Source organism: Plectropomus leopardus, chromosome 17 (genome assembly GCF_008729295.1).
Source record: "Plectropomus leopardus isolate mb chromosome 17, YSFRI_Pleo_2.0, whole genome shotgun sequence".
NCBI lineage: Eukaryota > Metazoa > Chordata > Actinopteri > Perciformes > Serranidae > Plectropomus > Plectropomus leopardus.
Window position 1 is genome coordinate 18,073,717 of NC_056479.1, and position 23,180 is coordinate 18,096,896.

The 23,180-nt window shown below is 38.2% G+C and overlaps 2 protein-coding genes across 3 annotated transcripts in view; both read right to left on the bottom strand.

The window, feature by feature from the left end:
• abca3b (ATP-binding cassette, sub-family A (ABC1), member 3b) overlaps positions 1-8,065 on the bottom strand; it is a 36,796-nt gene extending 28,731 nt beyond the window's left edge. The window contains exons 1-3 of one of the 2 annotated variants that reach the window (XM_042504825.1): positions 7,807-8,065; positions 5,633-5,733; positions 1,712-1,958 (exon numbers count right to left, since the gene is read on the bottom strand). In XM_042504825.1, the coding sequence (XP_042360759.1) occupies positions 1,712-1,958; positions 5,633-5,686 (301 nt within the window). In that variant the 5' untranslated portion in view covers positions 5,687-5,733; positions 7,807-8,065. Of the gene's footprint in view, positions 1-1,711; positions 1,959-5,632; positions 5,734-7,802 lie in introns of both variants that reach the window. The other variant, XM_042504826.1, reaches the window with a different exon arrangement.
• Positions 8,066-10,344: 2,279 nt separating this feature from the next.
• Positions 10,345-22,827, bottom strand: ccnf (cyclin F). The gene is made up of 17 exons (XM_042504265.1): positions 22,590-22,827; positions 21,593-21,744; positions 21,324-21,430; positions 21,162-21,229; positions 20,085-20,281; positions 19,710-19,763; positions 19,215-19,319; positions 18,570-18,647; positions 17,895-18,049; positions 16,818-16,982; positions 16,286-16,409; positions 15,977-16,157; positions 15,722-15,809; positions 13,991-14,090; positions 13,731-13,864; positions 13,072-13,250; positions 10,345-12,266 (listed from the first exon to the last, which is right to left on the bottom strand). The coding sequence occupies exons 1-17, from the start codon at positions 22,600-22,602 to the stop codon at positions 11,830-11,832; spliced, it is 2,337 nt and encodes a 778-aa protein (XP_042360199.1). The 5' UTR covers positions 22,603-22,827; the 3' UTR covers positions 10,345-11,829.
• Positions 22,828-23,180: the final 353 nt, after the last annotated feature.

Sequence of the window (23,180 nt, forward strand, 5' to 3'; positions counted from 1 at the left end):
TTGGTGGTCTCCTGTGTGGATGATCCAATTCAACCTTGATCATCTCCCTCCACCTATCCCTCCGAACGGAGAGCAGCTAAATTATTCATTAATGGCTGAGCTGGGATCTCACACTTCTGTGTATACGCCAACCTGCAGTTACAGATCTGTCTACATCTACATCTCTGCCTTCAGCCTCACACTGCTGCTATTTTTCTACATTGTTCATCGTGTGTCAGCGTGAAAACAAATATGTAAACAGCCTGTCTGCATGTTTATCTGAGTAGGTGATCACGTAGAGGCGTGTGCGCGTGAGTGTGTGTTTCAGAAGATTTAGTTGTTGGTGTCCTAAGAGAGGAGACAACCATGAGCTTCCTTTATTTCCTTATCTAAACTCCCGGCTGATACAATGTGACACAAGAGAGTAGGGTGCGGCCTTCTGGTTCCCCTGAGGGTTGTTTCTAGAGAAACCAGTTTGCCCACTCCTGTCCCCGATTACAACTGGTGTCAAAGCTCTGGTATTTGTATCACTGGTTAAAAATGGTGTTACTAACTAATTGGGAGAGCAGTAAACATTAGGCTTTGCTCCAGGTTTTTAAAGCCAGTGATCCCTATATTTTATTTTAAATGCAGAATATAATGTGATAATTCCTCTTAGTTATATCCAGCAAACTTAAGAAAATTGCTTGTTTTAGGATAGGAGTGCTTCTTGGGTATTTATCCAGGTGATTGTTTTTTTTTACCAAGGCCAGTGTCTGTGTGCTAATAGACTTGTATCTCTTACAAGCTAAGAAGGCAATAGCTATAGGATAAAAAGATGGGAACAAACCAAGAATAAAGCAATTTATTTAGGATTTATCAATATGTGTTATTATGGAAAAAATGACATATATTACAAGGGGAAATCTGGCAGTTTTTGAAAATATCTGGAGGAGCTTCATGGACTTAAATAAAATCAAAGACGGGAGTGGGGTTGGGGTAACCATAAAAAAGAATATAGTGTTGTAGCCCATGTAATCTTCAAGACTTCTGTATATCATTGTAACTACTGTAACATTTGTTTTTCACCTCTGTTTAAATTATATTTGTTGTTTTTGTTGCTGCGTTGTTTTGTTTTACCTTTTCATTTTATGGTAAAACTATATTTGCTGCTAAGACTATTTTATTTTTGTGTAACATCTGTTATAATATATATATATATATATACATATATATATATATATATATATATATATATATATATATATATATATATATATATATATATATATATATAATATTTTTTTTTAAACTTAAGATAGAATTTTGTCACCAAATTCAAACATGTTTTATGAAGTACACAGGAGGGCATTGTAGGCACTCCAAAAATATTGAAAACTAGCATGGCGAATATTAAAAAGCCTCGACTGCAGTGGCTAAGTGGCTTAATTTTTAAAAGAGCCAACATGTTTCTCCCACTGCATGTCCTTATTTGGGCTTGTAGACAAACACCTGAAGTGGCTGAAACATTTAGCCACTGCAGTCGAGGCTTTTTAATATTCGCCATGCTAGTTTTCAATATTTTTGGAGTGCCTGGAATGCCTGCTTGTGTATCCTGTTGTTTCAAAAGTCTTTTTGGGCCTTACGGCATCAAGTGATGGACCCTGATGCTGTATTTCTACTTTGCCCTGCTTTTTACAAATTTGCATGACAAGTTGCTCTTATATCCATTTCTTGCCAAACTACTACCCACCTGAGGAGAGAAACAGGCTGCCTCGCACATCCTCTGCCACCTGACGCACCACACTGGAGTTACCAGGCACATAGGCCAGCTGCAACAACGTGAAGAAGTGCTTGGGTAGAAAGTCAACGGTGTAGCTTTCGTAGACCGTGGCATTTGGGTAGTCCTTAAAAGGCACCTTCTGACGTAGCACAATGAGGATGCCAGAGAAGAGCAGGGGCAGGAGTATCTCCACCAAAGTTACCAGAATTTGACGTTTCTGGAGAGAAAGATTGGAGATAATCTGTCAGATATTTGATAGGGAAAGATGAGGTAAGATCATAAGAGGCAGAGATGAATAAGACTGGAAGAGGAGGAGTATGACTCATGTATTGAAAAGGTGTTGAGATTGATTAACTACATAATATTTGACAGAATATTTATGACTTTTAGTAACTTACGACCCCTATAAATATAGTAATGAATGGCTCCATATTTCAGCCACAGGTGAGCAATGAACAAAAAAAAACCCTTTTAGCCCCTCAGACACAAAACTGAGAGAACTGCAACCTTGACACGCAATCACAAACCCATTTCCAGATTTTTAATATGCTTTTAAAATGCTAACTATGTGCCATTTTTAGACAAGATGAGGTCTGGGCATCAATTTATTCTTTTCACACTACTCAGAATTGAACACAAATAATTTCACAGACAGCTGACACGATGTGACGGCCTCCCACTGTTGAGTGATTGGAGTACAAAATGACATGGACAGTTTCAGGACATTACACTCAATCTCCGAGGGGCACTAATATCAGACCTTCTCCCTTCAGAACTCAATCAAAATGATCACTGAGAGGAATAAATATGAGTCAGGAATAGAAATGTTCTCCTTTTGTTCATGTTTATAAAGTGTGTTTTAATGCATAAATACTTTTGGACATATCATTGTTGGCAGCCTTCAACTTGGAGCTGAAAGCTTGACCACTGTTGTTTATTTTACTCAGATATTTATGTTTTAAATAACAGAGTTGTTAGATTTTAGGCTCTATTTTATGTATTGGTTGAAAACACGTCTATACCCAGTAAAGTAAGGACCAAAATTCATATTGTTCTGGTATCAGCATGGGAACACAAAACCTCCAGTACTATAAACCGAATGATCGTGACGTCACACTAACAACAAAAGTCACCTCCAGGTAGAAAACTGGATAATGTTTTGAATTGTGGAGACATGTAAATTCAGCAAACTTGTTTATTTCTGTTGTTATTTTCAGTCAATTAATGCAAGCCTCTACAGTTAAGCTGTTTTGTCTTGTTTTCAAAATCTAAATAATGCAATGCTACGATTGTGGAGCACAGGTCATGTCATCCTTTTTTATAAATTTTTTTTATTACCCATCACCATGTCTGGTTTGGTTTGCTGTACAGAGGGGCTTCAACTTTGGTAAGCTTTGACTGGCGAAGTTGCAAATTCAACAAATAACAAAGAAGAACATGCAGAGGAGACATTATTTGTTGCTGTGTCTTATCACCCAATGTTTTATGAAATTGGCTGTGAAAAATACAAACTGCCACACATGAGACATGCCAGGCTGGCAGTGAGTGAGGAGACAGACAGGGAGCAAAAATTTTTTTTGAAATGTACCAATAACATAATATTTTTCTGTATTTATTCATAAGCTGGGCACAGATATCACACATATATATACACATATACATATATGTGTGTGTGTGTGTGTGTGTGTGTGTGTGTGTGTATGCTTCCACAAATGAATAAATGAATGTGTGGGAATCCCTGGTAACCTTGCTTGCATTTCTTGTGTGTCCATACTCTTATCAAGTCATGACACCACTGTAACTTCTAAAATTAGATATTTATAAGTGTGTATGAGTGTATGTGTGTGTTCTGCAGAAGATCCACAGTTCATCTGATGCCAATAGGACAAGGTCCATGTAGAGATAATTAACCTTATCAGTTTCGTGAGCACGACTGTTTTTATTGAGTGAATGAAAAAGGTTCTCTCAATAGAGGTGAAATATGCTCTTATAAAGGGGTTAGTTGCATGTAAAACATTAATTTTCTTTAACTCGCAATAAAGCTCACACTATCTTTTCTGTTGCTCTAGTTAGGCAACATACCATTGTTGAGCAGAGATCAGGCCCGTTGATAACATTCATGAGCCCAGCAAACAATTAGCAGAGAATTGAAAATCTCATCAGGTATCGAAATCTGCTGTAGCCGAGCTGGAAATATGTCAACATGACCTCAAGTTCTCGAAATGTGGCCACTTGTTCACGAGAATGAGGACACCAAGAAACAGGATGGCTCAGAAATACAAGGTCTTTTCCATTAGCTGTTTTTACAAGAGGCTTTTACATGCCTGAATTACAATGTCCGCAATTTGCCTGAGGAGGTAAAATGTCGTAATGCATGCACTACGTCTGGTAATACAGCTTAAGAGATTGAAATGCACTCTGTGTATATTTTCTGCAGCCAAAATGAACGAACAAAACAAAGATGAACTGTATATTTTTTTCTGATCCTAATGGTGTCTCTGTAGTCTCAACAACCACAACTAGACAACCAGGGAGTGGAATAATAATAGCATAAATAATAGCAACCACCACGCATGCTATAATGCAGCAGATAGCCACTTTCAATTCTGCAGCATTGTGCAACCATCAACTGATATTAATGTTAAGAACTATGCAAGGCGCTATTCAGAGCAATACACTGCCACTGTCTAGAGTAAAAATTCCTTCCTATCTTCTGTAAACTGAAGACTGACCATGAACTTTCAACGAACTATAATTGTGCAAATGTCGAGTAAAGTGCTGGTCTTTCTTGGAAATTTCGAGCTGTGATCAGATGCATCTACCCTGAAACATTAAATCTATTTACATGTGTGCATATATATCACCGGTATATGTTGGATAAAGAAATTGCTAATAACTTTTCACCCTCTTTCCACCTTTTTATGTTTTTTTTAATTTATTGTTGCTCATTTTAGTGTGTTTTGTTTTTTTGTCTTATTTTGTCTTAAAAAAAAACATAACCGTGTTTCAGGAGAAGCGCTGCTTGGCTTTGATAGCTGGTCTGACAGGGGCTTTTTGGAGAGGCAGATAAAAGTCCGCAAACCAATATACAGTAAGTCTTCTAATGGTGTGCTAACATTTTTACATTGCCAGCGCTTAAAGAATAAATACATGATGTTATTTTACCAGAAAACAGGGTGCCTTGTTTTTTTTTTTTTAATTTTTTTACCAGTTTAAAACTTCAAGATTCATGATTCCTTTAGTGTCATTCATACTCTATCCCAGACAGGTACACATTTAAACGATACAGTATTACGTTTATAATCTGGCTCAATAAAAAAAACCTATTCATATATCTGTGTGTATGTGTATGTATGTGTGTGTGTGTGTGTGTGTGTGTGTGTGTGTGTGTAAGAGGCAGTTCAATACAAAATAAAGAATTTTATTGGATCTTTTTTTCCAATAAAATATTCACAAAAATGTATCTATGTAGGCACATGAATCTATAGTTATAGAATACAAAATCTGACAGTGATGATTCCTGTCTCATGACTAAGTCTCATGATAAATGTCACAATTAAAAAATATGAGGAACAAAATAAGCAAAAGACAGCATATATTTGAAAAGCATGTGACAGCTACTAACATGTTGCTCGAGCCGTCGACCCAACAGTGCAGCCGCACTGTATATTACTGGGGTCAGTCAGTTTTCAAGTAGCTAGATGACGTCATATGTTTTCGAGATGTTAAGACAATTTACTGTATTTATGACGCCCCATACGCCTATGAATTAACAAAAACTGTCATGCAGACCTCTGTTCTCTAAACACAACTCCTTCTGACGATTCACAGTTGCAGACAATGTCAGCACCTAAAAAGGGCACATACATGCTGAGCATATGTCAAACTCACCTGCTGAAGATAGTTTTTCCACACCAGTAGTCCAAATTGTCTCGCGATGGCCATTTTGAGCAGTACACAGGACACGATCAAGTCAGCCTCCTACAGTGGCTGGAGGTAGAAAAAGAGCAACATTTTTAGTTTCAGGTTAGAGCTCAAGGCTCATTCGATCTTTGAAATGTTTATGATGGTTTCCGGAGGATTTGTTGCATGTTTGAAACCAGTTGTGAGGACTGTAAAGGTTTCTGATCTCAGTTCCAATTTAACATGAAAAAATGAACAAAAAAAGAGAAGTGAAATTGAGCAATCATCAGGTTCACAATAACATGATGTTGTAGTTTTGTTTAAAAACTGTACACAAAAAAGAAGTAAAAAAGAAAATAGACACACACAAGAAAGCCACAGGGAAAAACTTGGCAGTAATTATAATATATATTCACATGAAAATTCACATATGCTCAACCTTCCAATATGTTGATAAAAAAAACATTTTTTACATTTCTATACGTTGGCAGGCAACCACACACTGCCGTGGAAATAGAAACCATTATTCAATTGTTGAGAGAAGTTACAATCAATGTCAAACATTGATTGTAACTATATCATTATTTCAAAGTATTCAAATTGTAAAACTATAAGTAATATGAGTGTTATATAGGCTGTAACACTGTTGGCTGTTTTTGTAAAATATGTCATAAAAAGTCATAGTGTCTACACTTCTTTGCAGCCCTAAATCACATCCCATTTTCCTAAAATGTCACTCAGACAAGACTTTGATCCAATATTTTTCTTTCAAACAGCTCTAAAATAATCATTGGCATGACAAATATTTTTTTAAGCTCTGGGAAAGGGAGGTATGTTTTTATTTTGGCTTAGGGGAGGAGCATAATACTTTAAGTAGCTGTATTGTGTATTTCTTTTCCTTAAATTTACACCAATTATCATAGTCACAAACTGTAAAAACAGAAATTATTCTTGGACTTCCAAATTTCTTTTGGTCCTTTAACACAATATATGGGACAAACTCTTCGGTCAGAAAAAAACACTTAAGTTTAAAAGGGGGATATTTCATCAAATCACTTTATTCTACATGTCTCATTTAAAATTTTGCCAAAACTAAAATGCATGAACTAGCCTACAAGCACAACAATTGGGATTGTTTCAACTCAAGGATTTGATCTTCAACTTTTCACTTTTAAACATCAAATGGTTAGTTCTTTTGTTTTTTTTGTCTAACAAATCATTTGCTTCTGTGAGGGTCAAAAAATAGAAAACTAAATTAAAAAACACAAAAAACGCAGTCACAACCCAACCACCCACCTTTCTCTGATAAATAAAGAACAGTCCCTCAGTGGTAGTATCAAATAAAAGGAGAAAAATAACCCTTGGATTTAGGTCAGTTATACAAAAAAGAAAACAACAGGAAAAAAATTGCAAAAAAATTAAAAGAGATAGGCCTTTAACTTCCACATGCTGAACCAGTTACACAGGTCAATTGAGATAATCGTTTTAGTGAAACAAAGGATATAAAATGTTGTCAGAGATCTCTTTATGGCTGATAAAACTACTAATAAACCTCCCTGCCAAAAGAATAGGAACTTTTGCTATTATTGACGCTCACAATTGCAGGTATAGTAACTAGGAACAGTCCAAAGAGATCAATAAATACAAACTGTCCAAGCTTCCGCAAGTCTGAAGTCCCATTTCCCTACGTATGAGTACGTAGGGAAATACGAGTTAATAAATTTAATAAAACTGGTCCTACTGGGACAGGCTGAATTCCACACTGTTGCCTCTATTCCTTTATGATATAACGGGGTCGTTTTTTGTATTATCCGTGTAACTGAATTCAGAAAACCATACTTATAGCTACCGTTTATCTATTGGTATTTTCTAGCTAACAATATAGCTATTGAAGACGTGAACGTTTTTCCCTATAACTAAAACCTGCCTTCCTCCTCTCTGATTGGTCCAAAGCAGCTTTTCGAAGCTCCTGATTGGACCATCGACTTGCTCGTCAATCCCTAAGGGTTCTGATAAATGCTAATGATGGAGCCGAGGAACAAAGCTAGGTATTTCCACATTAAAACGTGCTGACTCACTACATTATTTAATTTAACACGCTATTAATCATCAGCTGTCTTCACTGAAGAACGTCTCTGACAAACACGTGTCAAATTACCTCTCAAAATAGCAGGTTTCGGCACATTGAATTAACGAGCTGCGGACCCTCTTCCTGTCGAGGTGAAAACAATTCCTCCTTTTTGTCTTAAACCGACAACAAAACCATCACTGTGGTTCTTCTTCCTTCACTATCGAGTCTCGGCGAACATCAGTGGAGCCGTGGACGTCTCCTGCCCGGTCCAGTGTCTTTTCTTTATCCCCCAGTTTGCTGCCTGCTAGCGAAGCGATGACATTGCACCATCCCGAGAATTCATCGTGCAAAATGCAGCGACAACCGTCAACAAAACACTTCACGTGATCACGGTGGAGCAGAGTGTCACGTGACCTCAACAGCTGGGGCTCAATTCATCCATGCTGGGGGCTCCCCGAAAACTATCAATAAATATGAAAAAAAAAGTTTTTGCTTATATGTATGTCATTTTTTTATATCGACGTATTATCACAATTATCACTTTCATCTTTTTTGTTTATGTTTTATCTATTTTATTTCCTTGTATTTGTGGTTTGATTGCTTTTATTGTCTCTGTTGTTTTTTGGCTATTATTTTGGAGTATTTTATGCTGACATAATGTGTCCTGCGTCTTGTATTATTTGTCCTCTGGTTTTAATTTGATCTATTTTCATTGATGATAACAATAATATAATATAATAATAATAATTTGTAATCAGCCTTTTCTGTTCCAGCTATTTCTATGTTGTAGTCATGTTTTGTCCTAAAGACTGTTTACCTTTTTTCTATAATTAAAATAATACATTGATTTATTTGTGTCATTTATTTGTTTTTATGACCTGTTTGTTTGTTTGCTTGCTTGTTTGTGTGTTTGTTTGCACATACATAAGCTTAGAAAGACAGAAAAATAAAATTTTAAAGTTTAAACACTGTGCAGGAAAGGTTGGAAGCCAAAAATGGCTTATGGAGATTCCCCCCTATTAAATTATTATAATTATTCATAAAAAGATAAATAAAAAGATTGCATAATTGATAAAAATGTCAAGATGAAACAGTAATAAAAAGTTGATAAAAATGTACAAATGGCAAAATGTTTGTATTTACAAAGTGAAATGGATTACAAACGATGCGATGAAGTGCTATGAGTCCCTTTCAGATGTTTTTTAAAATAACGATAATGTAGATGACAATTTGACTTTGTAATCTCCAAGCTCTAACATGAACACACTATGTACAGCCAGTGGTGTCATGTAACTAAGGACATTTACTACTTTGAGGTACTTTAGTTGAATCTACTCTTTTCATGTAACTTGTACTTTTATGCCACTACATTTCAGAGGCAAATATTTTACTTTTTACCTCACCACATTTATCTGACAATTTTATCCACTATACTTTGCACATTGAAATTTTTGTATGAAAAAGAAAACATACATAAGTTTATAAAATAAAATGTTTTGTTAACTCCAGGAGATTTTTAGGATGGCATGTTTCTAAGGTCTCAGTGTTACATTTTATATATATTTATATACTTTTATGTGCGTATGTGTGCTGAAGCATGTGCATGTGTATATATTATACTCTTTCTATACTGTATGCACCCATTTGTGTGGATGATTGTATATATTTATACACTTTTACATATATATATATTTGTTTTATGTCTCTACAAAGGCAATAGCCATGGCCAGAGTCTTAAGGTTTAGGTTTACAGGATGTCCAGATGTCTATTTACCATTGTCCTGGACTCAATATCTCAAGAATGCCTTGAGGGAATTTCTTCAATTTAGTACATGTATTGATTAGAATTTGGTGGTCAAAGTTCAAGGTCACTGTGACCACATTATATTTTTGGCTGTAACTCAAAAAGTCATACGCTAATCATGACAAAATTTCACACAAATATCTGATAGGATATAATAATTAAGTGATGACCTTGCATATCCAAAAGGTCAAAGGTCAACTTCACTGTGACAACATAATGTTCTGAAAACAAGTGACATTATGGGGGAGGATTTGGTCAGATACTAAATTGACGACAGGCTGTAATTCCAGTTATTACCTAGATGTACCACTTTATTTTAGTTACACTATTGTTTTTACTCCTTACTTTACTTGCTTTATTTCTTTTTGTCTTGTGAAGCACTCTGTAAAACAGTTTTAAAAAGTCTACATAAATAAAATTAATTACATTGGAAAATAAAAAAAGTAACGTTTTAATATCCTTAAAATAGTTACCTTATGTTGTATTTAAATTACGTGGTTAGAGTGTGATTATTGGACTTCTATTCGTGACCTCAGTATTTTTCCATTATGTGTACTGCCCTGGTTTTGATGAGCTCTTGAACACAGCATGAATGCAAATTTTAATTAAAAATTTCTAGGGTCTTAGTTGATTTTGCTTATGATTCTCATTAAGTCCAAGAAGAACAGCTTGTTAAGGTAAAAGAGCAATAAGGCAGACTACAATAACCCCAAAGATTCTAATTACAAAACTTAATGGTGCTGAAGGAAATAATTTTGGCTAAATCTATTTCTGTGTTTGTCTGTATGGTGCCAAAGGCACACAAAGTTAACACTGACAGCAAACTTGCATGATGGCTTGTTTTATTTGAAAAAGATTACATATTCACATCATAGGTCTATTGAAAAAACACTGTACTGTAGAAAAACAAGTTTCACAGAGAAAACTTTTTGGAATGAAGCAAAAACAATTTCAAGTAGTAGTGGCATGTTCTTTGTCTTTCTCCATTTATACATATAGTACTATGTACATTTATAAAACACAGGTGATAACCAGTCTGGTGTAACAGTTTAAAATGTATTTACAGTCAGTCACAGACATTTAGACATTGTGTACTACAGTTCTTTTTAAAACCCCATACGGTGACAATTTCCCATTAGTGTCTGAACTTCCCTTTCGCTCGAAGAAGGCAAAGCAAATCCATCCAAAAATACTTTAGTATTGATTGTTCAAGCGTGGAAATGGTTGCATTTCATTGAATTGCGCCTCCTCTGTGATGATAAAAGTGCAAGACCGAACTCAGATGGGAGGAAAAGTGGGTTAACTTATGAGCATTAAGGGTTTCATGTTGCATCGTCTGTGTCATTAAATTTGAGCTGAATAGTTGATGCAGCACTAAACATTTGGAGGGTGAGCTGATGTTCGCACGACACTCATCCAGCTAGTGATTCTCGATTAGCTCCATTATCACAGCACAACGTATTGAACACAGTGTGTCGATATCTCTAACATCCGCTGTTCCTGATGGGATTAGTGTGCTATCGGTCTGTTAAAGCAATACAAAAACATTAACAGCACAACTGGTGTTTATGTAGAAGACTGTAGAAGATGCAGACTACTAAAAGATTCATTTCACAGCTGTTTCTAGTTTAAGAAGATGCCCATGAAAAAAAAATAACAATGGCACAGTACCTTTGGCAAACACACGTAGAACTAAAGGAATTCATACAATCACTTTTTGTAGGCTTCAAGATGCAGACATTTCCACCAATAACAGTAGTCACCTATTGATGACATTCACCAAATACAAGATAGTCTTGTACTGACAGTGCATATCAGAAACTATAATAACCAAGACAATCATTATCAGGACAGCTATGTTTAAGGTTTTTCCACAATATGATTTTGACAATGAACACTTTTTTCCCCCCAAAACAAGTCCATGAGGTTTCATTTCTTCGACAGCTATCTAATGCGATATGAGGTTGTTGCAGATGGCTGTAAAATAAACGGTCCTGAGGAAAGTCAAGTCATGTTCCAGTGGTTTCAGAGCTGAATGTGAGCCTTGATTTATGGGAGGTATTTTCTTGTGCCATGCCTGTAAACATGTAAATGAAATGTACTGTAATAGAAATGTAAGTTTCTAGGTAATTCATTTCTTTTCCCTTACTTGCTTGTCTTTAAGATAAGTCTCTTGAACTTCTGGCTTTTGATAGATCAGTGCAGACTGACATGAGTGAAGAACAGCGTGGGGAGCTAAAGAAAAGTGCTGGAGGATAATAACTGAGCAGGAGGTCTGTAAACAGCCCGAAGCCGCTCAATAACCACTGTCTATAGGCTCAGAAACCCCGCACTGGCAGAATACACGTCTCCTTCCTCTTCCTCTCTTTCCACCTCACCTCCACTATGAGCTGCTGAGTTCTTCCTCTTCACTTGCCTGTTGGAGGTGCCCCGGGGCCTCTGCATGGGCACCAAAAGGCGGAAGCCTGGCTGGGCATTGGCAGAGGCTGTGCCCAGGGAGGTGGTAAAGGTCTTAAATGTGCAAGGCAAGAGGGAGGAGGAGGAGCAAGTGGAAGAAGGGCTAACGCTCTGGACAGAGGAGTATCCTGAACTGTGAAGGTCAGTAGAGACGGATTCCTGGTCTTGACGATCCTTGCTTGCTTCCTTTTCTGCTTCAAAACTGTCGTCATCGCTGGATAAGGCTCTGCAGTGCTCCAGTCCTCCGTCTGCGTCCGTCAGCGAGTGCAGATTGATGGATATCATGGAAGCTATTGAGAGAGTTTAAAACATGGGGTTATCAGGGTTCCCACACATTTTTAACAATACATTTTCAGAACTTTTCCATATTATTTTACCCTATTACCAAAGCATTAAGCCATTTAAAAAGAGTAGGACTAAAAACCCTCACTTCCCAGGCATGTGTGAAAAGGCAAACTGCTAGTGTTTGCAATCTTTACTCACAAATGAGACATTCGCTTCGTATGCCGAAAGATCAGACCGGCAAAAACGGGTACTTTGCGAAACACTGAGGCTCCTTTTTGGGGTCAAGATAACTGATGTTCCAATCAACTGCCATGCAGTGCAGTACTAAAGCCTATTTTACATTTTTTTCCTTTCTATTTAATTTTCCAGTCATTTTCTTGTACAAATTAATAATTTCTTGGTCATTTTTGGGACATTACTTCTGATGTTGCTCATTGCTGTCTTCCCATGTTTTTGAAAGAAATCAATCCATTTTCTTTTCAGGTTTCAAAGGATTAAACAATACCCAAAACAATTAACATTTAAAACCTCTGTACAACTATCATTTATCCTCATTTGTCTGTGACACTAAGCCTGCATACTATGGAGGCCTAAATTTATGTGCTAGTTTATTATGCTGGACGTTGCAACTGCTGCATCATCACTAGTTACTTAATGTCCCACTGAGAGAGTGACTCATGCATTATTCTCCTCTCTATATGCATCAGCTCATTTATATGCTTCGCAGAGAAACACCTTTAAGACTCTGCCAGTAGCTGTGCTGGAACAAACGTGCCCAGCCCCATTCCCTTTTTTCAACTCAACACTCACAATTGCCATCTTTTTCACCCTCGCTCTCCTCCTCTCGGTCTCCCTCGTAACCAGAACAGGAAGTGTCTAGGCTCCAGTCCAGAATGTCACCTAGAAGCCTCTCCTCCTGATTGGACAGCTCTGCCGTGGGCGTGGCCACAAAGCTTGCTCTTTCGGCCGGCATGTCCTCATCGCGTCTCCTTGGGAGAAAGTGGACGATTAGTGTGTTACAGTGAGTTACAGATGGCAAGACGCTTCACAAGTCTTTATTTTACACAGCAAAGGAGACTCATACATGATAAAAGTGCTAAATTAATAAAGACGAGGGCACATAATGGAATTCTCAGCTTGTCTTTTAATGTCCTGTCACATAGGAGCCATAAATGTTACGGTTTACTGATTTTATTCATATGTATTACTGAGCTGGGAGCTATATAATATAAAAATTATATACAGAAGGCAAACTCTGCTGATGTCCAGACAGAGAGATTGAAACAAATTTGTCATATTAGTTAGCTGTTCCTGTCTCAGAATTATTTGAGTCAAACCAAATTTGGCTGTTCAATACAAATATTCTTTAAGCATTTGATGTAACGCGATATGGTGCGATAGCCGTAAACCCGTTTGCTTTTTGGACATGGCATTATAATGGGGAACCTGTGTGTTGGTATGTGGTTTACCTCTTGTTGGTGCTGGATGGCGAGGCGAGGAAGGTATGGATGTCTGCTGGTTGACCAGTGGGACTGGGAGGCTCCATCTGAGGCTCCACCTCTGGAATCTCCAAGATCTGACACAGCTCTTTGTAATCCATCACCTTGTGGAGGCCATGAAATAATATCAATCAATGACCAGTTTTAGATAACCAATCACAGACTGCGCTACAATTCAGAAAAGCTATTGTTTGCTTTCCTGAACCTGCTGTAAAAAAAAACAAAAGTACCTTTTCTTTGCTGATGTGCTGGTAGGCCTCATCTTCAAACCGTTGCTTGACGCCAGTTAGAGATACATGCCTGTAATCTTTGGGAACGTCTTGACTGAAACTGAGGAGAGAGAGCGAGGGGAAAACAAAGCCAAGAAAACTGAGTGAGTCTGATCCACCTTCCTTGCTGCATCTCTATAATCAACCCTTTGGGACAAATCTTGTTACTTGTCCATTTGAGAATTACAGTTTGCTGATGCGATGCTCACCTATCAAAGTGACTCACTCTGAGGCACGTTTCTATGACTCATTTGGTAATTCAACAATGGTTACACACACACACACACGCACACTCACTCACTCACTCACTCACTCCCCCTGTCCACTCCGGGATATTCAGTCCAAATGCTCCTCCTATCTCTTATGACTGCAGCTCTGTCTGGGCATCACGTTTGCTTTAAAACCTTAATGGCCATCCATTTTCCTGGTCACCAGACATTATAAACAATCTTATATCTAATCAATGTGGTTATACGAGGTCATTGAAAACAGGCTACACATCACCAATCAATTCTTGTTATCTCTTTCCATGGAGGAGAGCATGGTGAAGCAGGAGTCCTGTATGAGCCAAGGTACAGTTGCAAATCAGAAAAATTGACTGGAAGGTTTTTTAGAGCCATTTTCTAGCTTGGAGTAAAATGTAATTAGTGTTCATTTATACATTTTGAAAAGCTGCCAGCAGTTGAATAAATTTAACTAATTATCAGCACTTTTTAAGAGAAAGTCTGCTGGTTTGTTTTTTTGTTCATTGCTATGCTGCATCCACAGTGATACTTTAGGTTATCAAACAGAGCTGTTAGTTTTACCTCTTCAGGCCTTTATAAATATCCCAATCAAACCATCTGAGAAGAAAAAGATATCCCCCTTTGTTTGAAGCAGATTTAATGGTGATGGTTGTAAGTCAATTGTTTTAAAGGCTCACAAGAAAAAAATGTTGGGAACCCCCTTTAAACCATGCTCACATCACATGTTTGATTTATCATGTTCAACTGGTTAATTAATACTTCCAGCTCATCAGCATCTTCATCCTATCCCTGCTGTGAAGGAAAGAAACTGCATATAGAAAGCAATGCAAAAATTAGCTTTTGTGTAAACAGTATGGATGATGATTAGAGCAAACTTTTCAGTTGCGGGGGTTTTACAATAACAGCCACTTCAGTACACAACCAGTCATATTTCCACAAAATGCAACCTGCAATTTACAACAGAAACACACAGTACTAAACAATAACAAATATGCAGGCTGGGTAATGCTACAGTTCAGCTGGAAATGTGCTGCAAACTAGTAATCAACTGAGAAACAAATTGTGCCAATCAGAACCTATTTCATTTGCTAACCTGGCTCATCAAATGGGTAGCTACTAGTGTGCAGGTGCCAAACAAAGGATGATTTTTCTTTTCTTTATAGATACGACCACTCCAAAAACCTATTTTCTGAACCAATTACACTGGTCACAAGGGAGAGACTTCACCCCTTCACCCTTCACAACAGATTAAGTGTTTTTCTCTGTGCCTTTCTATGCTGGCTCTCCATCTTCCAAGGACATAGTAACAATGTCAGGATTAATAGAAATGGACTCATCAATGCTTCACTTGAACTGAACTGAGGGGAAAAAAGACCTGGGTGTGCCGAATGAGACCATGGCTACCAATTGAGTTAAAACGCACACGCACACACTGTGAGAAGCTTACCACTTGACATAGAGCAGCACAGACAGGGAGGTGAGGTCTTGTTTGGAGAAGCCTGTGTAGTCTACTAACTGTCCTGGCCAGAGTGGAACTGCAGAGAGGGAGACAGTAGACATAAGTCAAGGTGAAAATAAACGCTCGAAACGCTTTAACTGTAAATTCTGTTGTTTGTTATGATTATTTGCATTACTTGTCGTGTTACAAGGGTACATCTTTTGTCAACAGTGTGCACGTGTGTGTTTCAGTGAGTGTTATTACCATAGTGATGTAGTGCTCGAGTAAGCAGTAGAACAGCGCAGGCCAGTTTGGAAGGAGGCGGTGTGGCGAGAGCAGAGTAGAGCAGCGACAGCTCGCAGATGTAGCTGAATAGGTGAGTGGTCCGCCTCTCCAGAGGGAGCAGAGACAGCAGCACCTCCCCGTAGTCCAGCAGCGTTGGGCTCTGATGGGAAGAACACAAAAACAATCTTTACATTTCAAATGTTCAAATATATTTCTTAAATTCCCACAAAAAAAACTATATTTACTGGGGCATAAATACTTCACTAAATAAGGATATTTTCTACTCACCCTGATCTTTCCCTCAAGCACCGAGACAACCTCCCCCATCATTCGAACCAGGTCCTCATATTTGTAGGTGTTGTCTGTGAGCCAGACAGCTTCACGTATTGTCAGGATTTCTTTACTCATATAGCTGAAATGAAAAGACCCAAACATTGTCCTAAATGTTAAAAGAAAAAGAAACATTTAACTAATTTGTTTGTTTTTTTTTTAATTTTTAAAAAATTAAAAAAAATTATACATTTTCCCTTTAAAACCAGCCATGAAATACTTTTACACTTCCCAAAAGAACCTAAAAATACTATTATTGTTTTCCCGTTTTCCATCATATAATGTTACAATGTCGGATGTTCATATTAAACCTGGCCAAAGTTTAAAATAATGAAGAATACTTCTTTCGCTATATGAAGCTATAATAATATGATAAACATGTTGTAGTCGAAACCTAAAATATACATTTTTACCTCAAAAGGAGCATAATAGGTCCCCTTTAAAAGGAAAACACATAAATATTTCAGAAGAGGCATGTGTGCATTCTCACCGTGTACAAACTACCATGCAGGCGATTCCCAGTAACTGGAGGCGAGCCTTGGGGACAGAGCGCAGACCCAGGTAGCGGTCCACACAACCCACTGTCACATGCAGCGTCAGGCTGGAGAAATCCTTCATGGTGGTCACCTCCACAAGCCAGTCCACCAGGATGTACCTGGACAGGCAGAAAGCAACAGAGATGGAACAGAACATGAAGGTAATGTTCATAAAGAACAGAGATGAAGAATCAAGATTCTAGTCTTACAACTTTAACTTTAAACTTTTGTCAATATGGACATATTACTCACATCATTAGCTTGGTAAGACTCCACAATTCAGTCACAGTTAATTTTAAGTGAAATCATGAGCACTAAAGAACACTATTACCAGCAGAGTAAACAAGAGAGATGAAAAAAAGTTATTAGTGGACAGACTATTTTTTTAAAAAGCAAGAGAAAAATTTCCAGTGACCTTTATTTTGTATTATATATTTCCAATTATTTTAAAGAATTATTGCAATTTTCCCTCTTTTTTCAAGCCATTTCTCACTTTGGATTTCTTTGTTTTACTCTATTTCTGACAAATTTTCTGGTAATTATCTTGTACTTGAGGGCTTCTGTTGCTCATTACCTTATTCCCATGTTTTTGAAATAAATAAATAAAGCCAATTTGCCCAGGTTTCAAAGGGTTAAATAAATAATTTGATTGCATTTCTGATCTTTGCTGTGCAAGTTTTGTGTGAAAGGAGATAAAAGCCCATCCTATATAGACGCCTGTCCCAAATATAAGCCTGTTGAGTTCAATGACTGAAGCCAGGGCTATTATTTGAAGTTTTACAGTATTGTGCATTGCAGTGCTGCGAGAGGCAAAAGATTGAAGTCGCCTTAGAGCTTTGACCTTGCAAACATTATCTGATCTTATTCAGCCACGATGGCTCTTCAGTAACGTCATTAAAGAAAGCCGTGATGATCAAAACAAAGTGAGTCATCACAATGACTAACAGGAACATTTAGCTGTCTAGATAGTATTCACCACCAGACTGTAACCATGCCAGTAATATCACTGAGGAATTTCCTTTCCCGTTTACCTCATGGTGTCCTTAATGCCTCGTCTATGGATGCCCTGAGCACAGTGTCGTGATGCCGGGTTAGAGGAACTAAAAAGCTGAGCCACTAAGTCAGAGCAGGCTTTGGAGTCCAAGCCCAGCGGATTCCCACTGCTGCACACTTTAGCCAGGGAGAGCTGTTTAAAGAAAAGACAGTGTGGTGAATAAATGCGTCAGAGTGGCTCAAAATGGCTTGACATCTTGTTGAATTGGATCACACTGCAAAGACAACAATGAGGTTGAGTACCGCAATAGTTTGTTGCTGTAAAGAGCTTGTGATTTTGGATGAGTCAGATTTTTGTGATTTAATGGTGGAGATTGGGAAAAATGAAAAAGGCTATGAACAAAGAAAAAAAAATAAACAATAAGGCAACAACTGTCAAGCCCTCTTGATAATGACTGATAATGCTTCAATGGGAACAACCTCCGGCTCTGGCCAGATGGAGCAGTGGAAGATGAAAAAGAAAAAAGAAACAAAACCGTGACCAATGAAAAGCTGTCAAGAGAAATACACTTGGCTGTCTTTTGTATCATTACAGTGAACGACAGAGGGCAAATAAAGAAAAGGCTGGCCATCATGAGACTAAATTAACGTAACACATTGAATCAACTCCTGCTTCAATATAACAGCAAAACTGTCTTCAATCACATACACACCTGTGCCTCCCAGGATCCCTTGCCAGCATAGTCCCTGAGGGTTCGGATACACTGGAGGTACCTGCCTGGATCTGCCATCTGAAATTCAAATTCAAACTTAAATAAATAAATCTTTAAATTTAAATGGTTTTATAGAAACCATGTCCTTCTTGAAATCTTCCATGAGAAAAAGTGGGTGACGTTAGCCTGTCCAGAAATGCACCACAGCAATGATGATGCTCACAGCAGCGTGCAGTTTAATAACCACACGCTATCGTTTCATGACTCAGGTAGCTACGATGCCAAATGCAATTGATGGAGACAGAGAGCAGTGACAACCAAAGGAAGTAACTCCGATGGAGAAAAGTCACGGTGCAAATCTGTCCATTTTTCCTTGCATTACGATTTTTTGAAGCAATAGAACATGACACATTGGACTTAGTGTGGAAGGGTTCTATGCCTAACGATTTTTAAAAAATTGCCAGATTCATAGAGACATGGTGTGCAAAGGCCATATGTCTTTAATTTTTTAATCAGTGAGTGCCTATAGGAGCTTTACTATTAACAAACATGCCTGTGTTCCAGTGCGATAGGAGAAACTGTACAGGAGCCTAAATCAATGTATCCAAGTGTAACTGTGATTATAAATTAAAGATTTAGACTTACAGCTGCTTTCCGGTTGTGCTCCCACAACAGATAGGAACTCTGTATACAGCCAGCCTGTGACGACTCCTCCAACATAGATATGGCCTCTGAACGTCTTTCATCGCCCTGGAAAAGTTAACACAGTTCAAGATGGGAATAACAGATCATGCTAATCAAACTGAAAAAATGTTCTGTTCCTGGACATGAAAGCTGTTGTCTGTTTAAAAAATTTTGTTATTCATAATACTGAGAAACAAACCACAGTTCTATGTAAGCGGTGTGAAGTAATTTGTCATGCTAATAAATTACAAAGCACACCAGGGTGTGAGTAAGAAGAATCAACAGGGAGTATTTCAACTGCAGTGTTATATGAAGGAAGCCGAAAACAACAATTATCCCATCGGTGCCGTTAATAACTGGCAGCAGGACAAAGCTTTAAACTTTGATTAGAGGCGAATGAAAATGGAGCTAACAACACCCAACACACTTGAGACAGAGATTCACTTTCACACTCACTTCAAACAGCTGCAAAACTCTGGCCAAACAGTGCAACAAGGGTCCTCTCTTCTCCTGTGGAAACAGGAGAAAAAGACATTTGTGAGCACTTGAAATCATTTATATATTAACATTAGAGCTGCAACAATTAGTCAACTAATCGATTAGTCAATCAGCTGAAAAATAATTGCCAACTATTTTTGATAAGCAATAACGTTAGAGTAATTTTTCATGCAATAAATGTTTTCAGACTCAGATATGGAGATTTGAATATATTTCATTAATATCAGAAAATTAAAGATTTAATAACATTATCAGTGTGGACACAACCTAAATATGCTGATTAAAAAAACAACAATTTTACTTGTCCTCTAAAATGGCAATAGCCAGACCTACCGCGTTGATGTCACACTCAGCCTTGAGACGGTCGAACACCACGGCCTTGCAGCAGCTGCCAGTGGGTGACCATGGGGGACGGATAAACACCCAGATGAAGGGATCTGCTGTGGGAGAGTGCAGGCTCTCTGCCAGGCTGAAGAAGTGAGAGGCCTTGCGACCACACACATCCGCTCGCCCCTCATCACTTAACAATGCTGGTGGAGAGAAACAAGAGGTGTTAATCACTTGTAGAAATCATTAAGAGGGTTTTATGTCCCCAAGTTCATTCGACCTTTAGTAAAAGGTCCAGTGTGTAGCATTTAGGGAAACATATTGGCAGAAAAAGAGTATAACATCATGGGTGTGCTTTCTTGAATTTATAATCACCTGATAAAAAAAGATTTGTTGTGTTTTGGTTACCTTACAATAAGTCATTTATATCTACATAGGGAGCAGCTAGTCATCCACAGAGACCGCCATGTTGCACCACATGTTCTACAGTAGCCCAGAATGAACCAACCAAACACTGGCTCTGGATAAGGCTTTTTGTGTTTTCGCGTTGGCCACTGCAGTATAAGCAGCCCTTCTGCGAAGAGCAGTGTTGGAATAACTAATCGTTTTTTTCCACGCGAAACTGCTTTGTTCAATGTTTTTACCAGTTTAAATCACTGGCTCTGTTTATTTTGGTGATGAGGAGACCACTGCAGATAATGTGAATCCTGGTAAATACATCCGAAACATCTCGATCTTGAATGATCAGAGAAAAAAAGATGAGCACACATTAGCAGGTGCTGGGCTAATGGCCTGTCTCTGATCAGCTAACAGTGTAGGAGGAACACTGATTTGTAACGTGAAACTGCTTCATTCAGTGTTTTCACAGGTTTTAGTCTCCTGGTTTGTTTTGGAGAGGCCTCTGTAGATGATTTTTCTCCTGTTAAAAACAATGAACACTGAAGGAATTCTAACCAGGAGAAGTCTCAGCAGGTTGTAATCTGCAATCTTCATCACTAGAAGCCACTAAATCCACCTACATCTCACAGATGGAAAATTTAACCAGGATGCTCGTGTAGGAAAGTAGTATAGTGTTAAACTTACGTCCTTCATTGTACAAATAAGCAATCCCTAGCTTCACAGCAGCTTCAAAATTCCCTTTCTCAGCAGCCCTGAAAGAAGAGAGATGTTTCAGGTAAAAATCCATACACAGGAAAAACAATACATCAGTTTTTTGGTTTTTTTTTTAAATATAAGTTACTGTACCTTTCAAAAAGCCATAAGGTGTTGGGGGATGGCCATGTGTCCCTGAAACTGACCCTGGCCCATACACTGGAGTGGTTGTCAACAATGTCCCGCAGCTGGGAGTGAACCTGAAACACAAGTCAATACAATTAATCAATTAAAGAGATAAAATTACCAATCAAAACAGGTGGTTGCAAGATGCCCAAGCCAGAGCAAAATTGAGATAACATGGCACATACATGCTAGAGGTTGTGTGGTGGTGTTACAGTGTTTATAGTATGTTTACTCACTGCTCTGACAGACAGCAGGTCCTCAGCAGAGAGGCACTGGAGCACACAGAGGAGGACCTCCTCAGGTAGAGACAGCAAGGTTAGGGCTGGAGTTCGCTTACGGACCCGCTTCCTTGTTGGAACCGAGTAGCATTTTGAACAACGGCAGTGGACTACAAACAGAAAGATAAATTTAAAGTTAGACACTTAAACAATAAGTTCACATTGATTTACCAAGGTTCTCATATTCAGTGAAAGAAACAGCATGTTGCAAACACATGAAATGCACACACCAAATCCCAAAAGCATCTCACATCTTAGTGCAAGGCTCACAAACTAATTCTCACATTATTGTGAAACAAACATTTGTACTACATTTAAAGCAGGCAGGTTAATATGCTAGGCTAGCTGATAATCAGACACACCAAGGTGTAGGTTATGGCTCCACATTGAAAACGTCTAACGTAAGGCATCTCCGGGTGGTCTAATCAAAACCTCTGTTTGAATACCAAAATGTTTAAATCCGTGGAATGATGAATACCTAAAATGTGCCACAATAAGCATCAAATATCATATAAACAAGTTCTGTAAGCATTATTAGCTATCTAACGATGGGGAACTGAGCATCTGACTGGGAAGAGTCAAACCAAGTGAGCGCCCAAATTTCCCTCCTGTGCTTCAAATGCAACTAACTTTAAATTACGACTCGTTTTACTGAACTTTAACATTATCTTATCGTTTATGATTGCCACAATTTCATAAACTGCCAAGAAGAAACACATTTTATATAAATATTGCCTAATTTAAGTTATCGATTTGAATCTAACGTACGGTAACTTGGAGCAGGAATCCATGGCTACCCCAGTTAACGTTTGAGTTGGCTAGGAGCTACTAACCAAAGCTAACTCTGTCAAATTGCAAACATCTTTAACACACCTCCACATGCATTCGTTTTATGTTATGTCATGATCATATTTCTGGAAGTAACAGCTAGTTAAAGTTGACTCAAGTTACTTACCACCCGCTTTCATTGCAAGTACGGTGATTCCTCCTCAAACAGCGATGCCTGTAGCTACAGCACTGAGAAGCGATTTAAACGTTAAGGCGATATTACCAACCGTCACACACAAACAAACTTACACACTGTTTCACCACAAAAATGGATGAAACGGTCTTACGATATTGCTCACTGGCCGTGTTGTGCTCTACTAGTTGACTAATACCTTAACAAGTTGTTAGCTCTTTTCTGAATTCAAATTCAAGCACGCGTCCTCACTTGTTGGATCCGCCCCGAAGCTACTCTAGGACCGCCCGCGCTTACCGTTTAAACGCCACATTCAATCTGATTGGTCAATATTAGTGACGCCCAACTACTACATAGTAGGTCGTCGATTGGCTAGTGTCAAGAGCGGTCACACTGATTGGCTGGATTTTATAAACTGTAAAATAGCGTAAGATCATTGGACATCGTAACGCCATTTCGAACTACGCGCTCGTAAACGAACGTTTATGATTGGTTGACCTGATTATGAAGGACGTACACAGACCCACCTTTTTATGTGGATTGTGGGTAATGTAGTTGATTGTGAAAGGCCGTTTAAAGGTACCT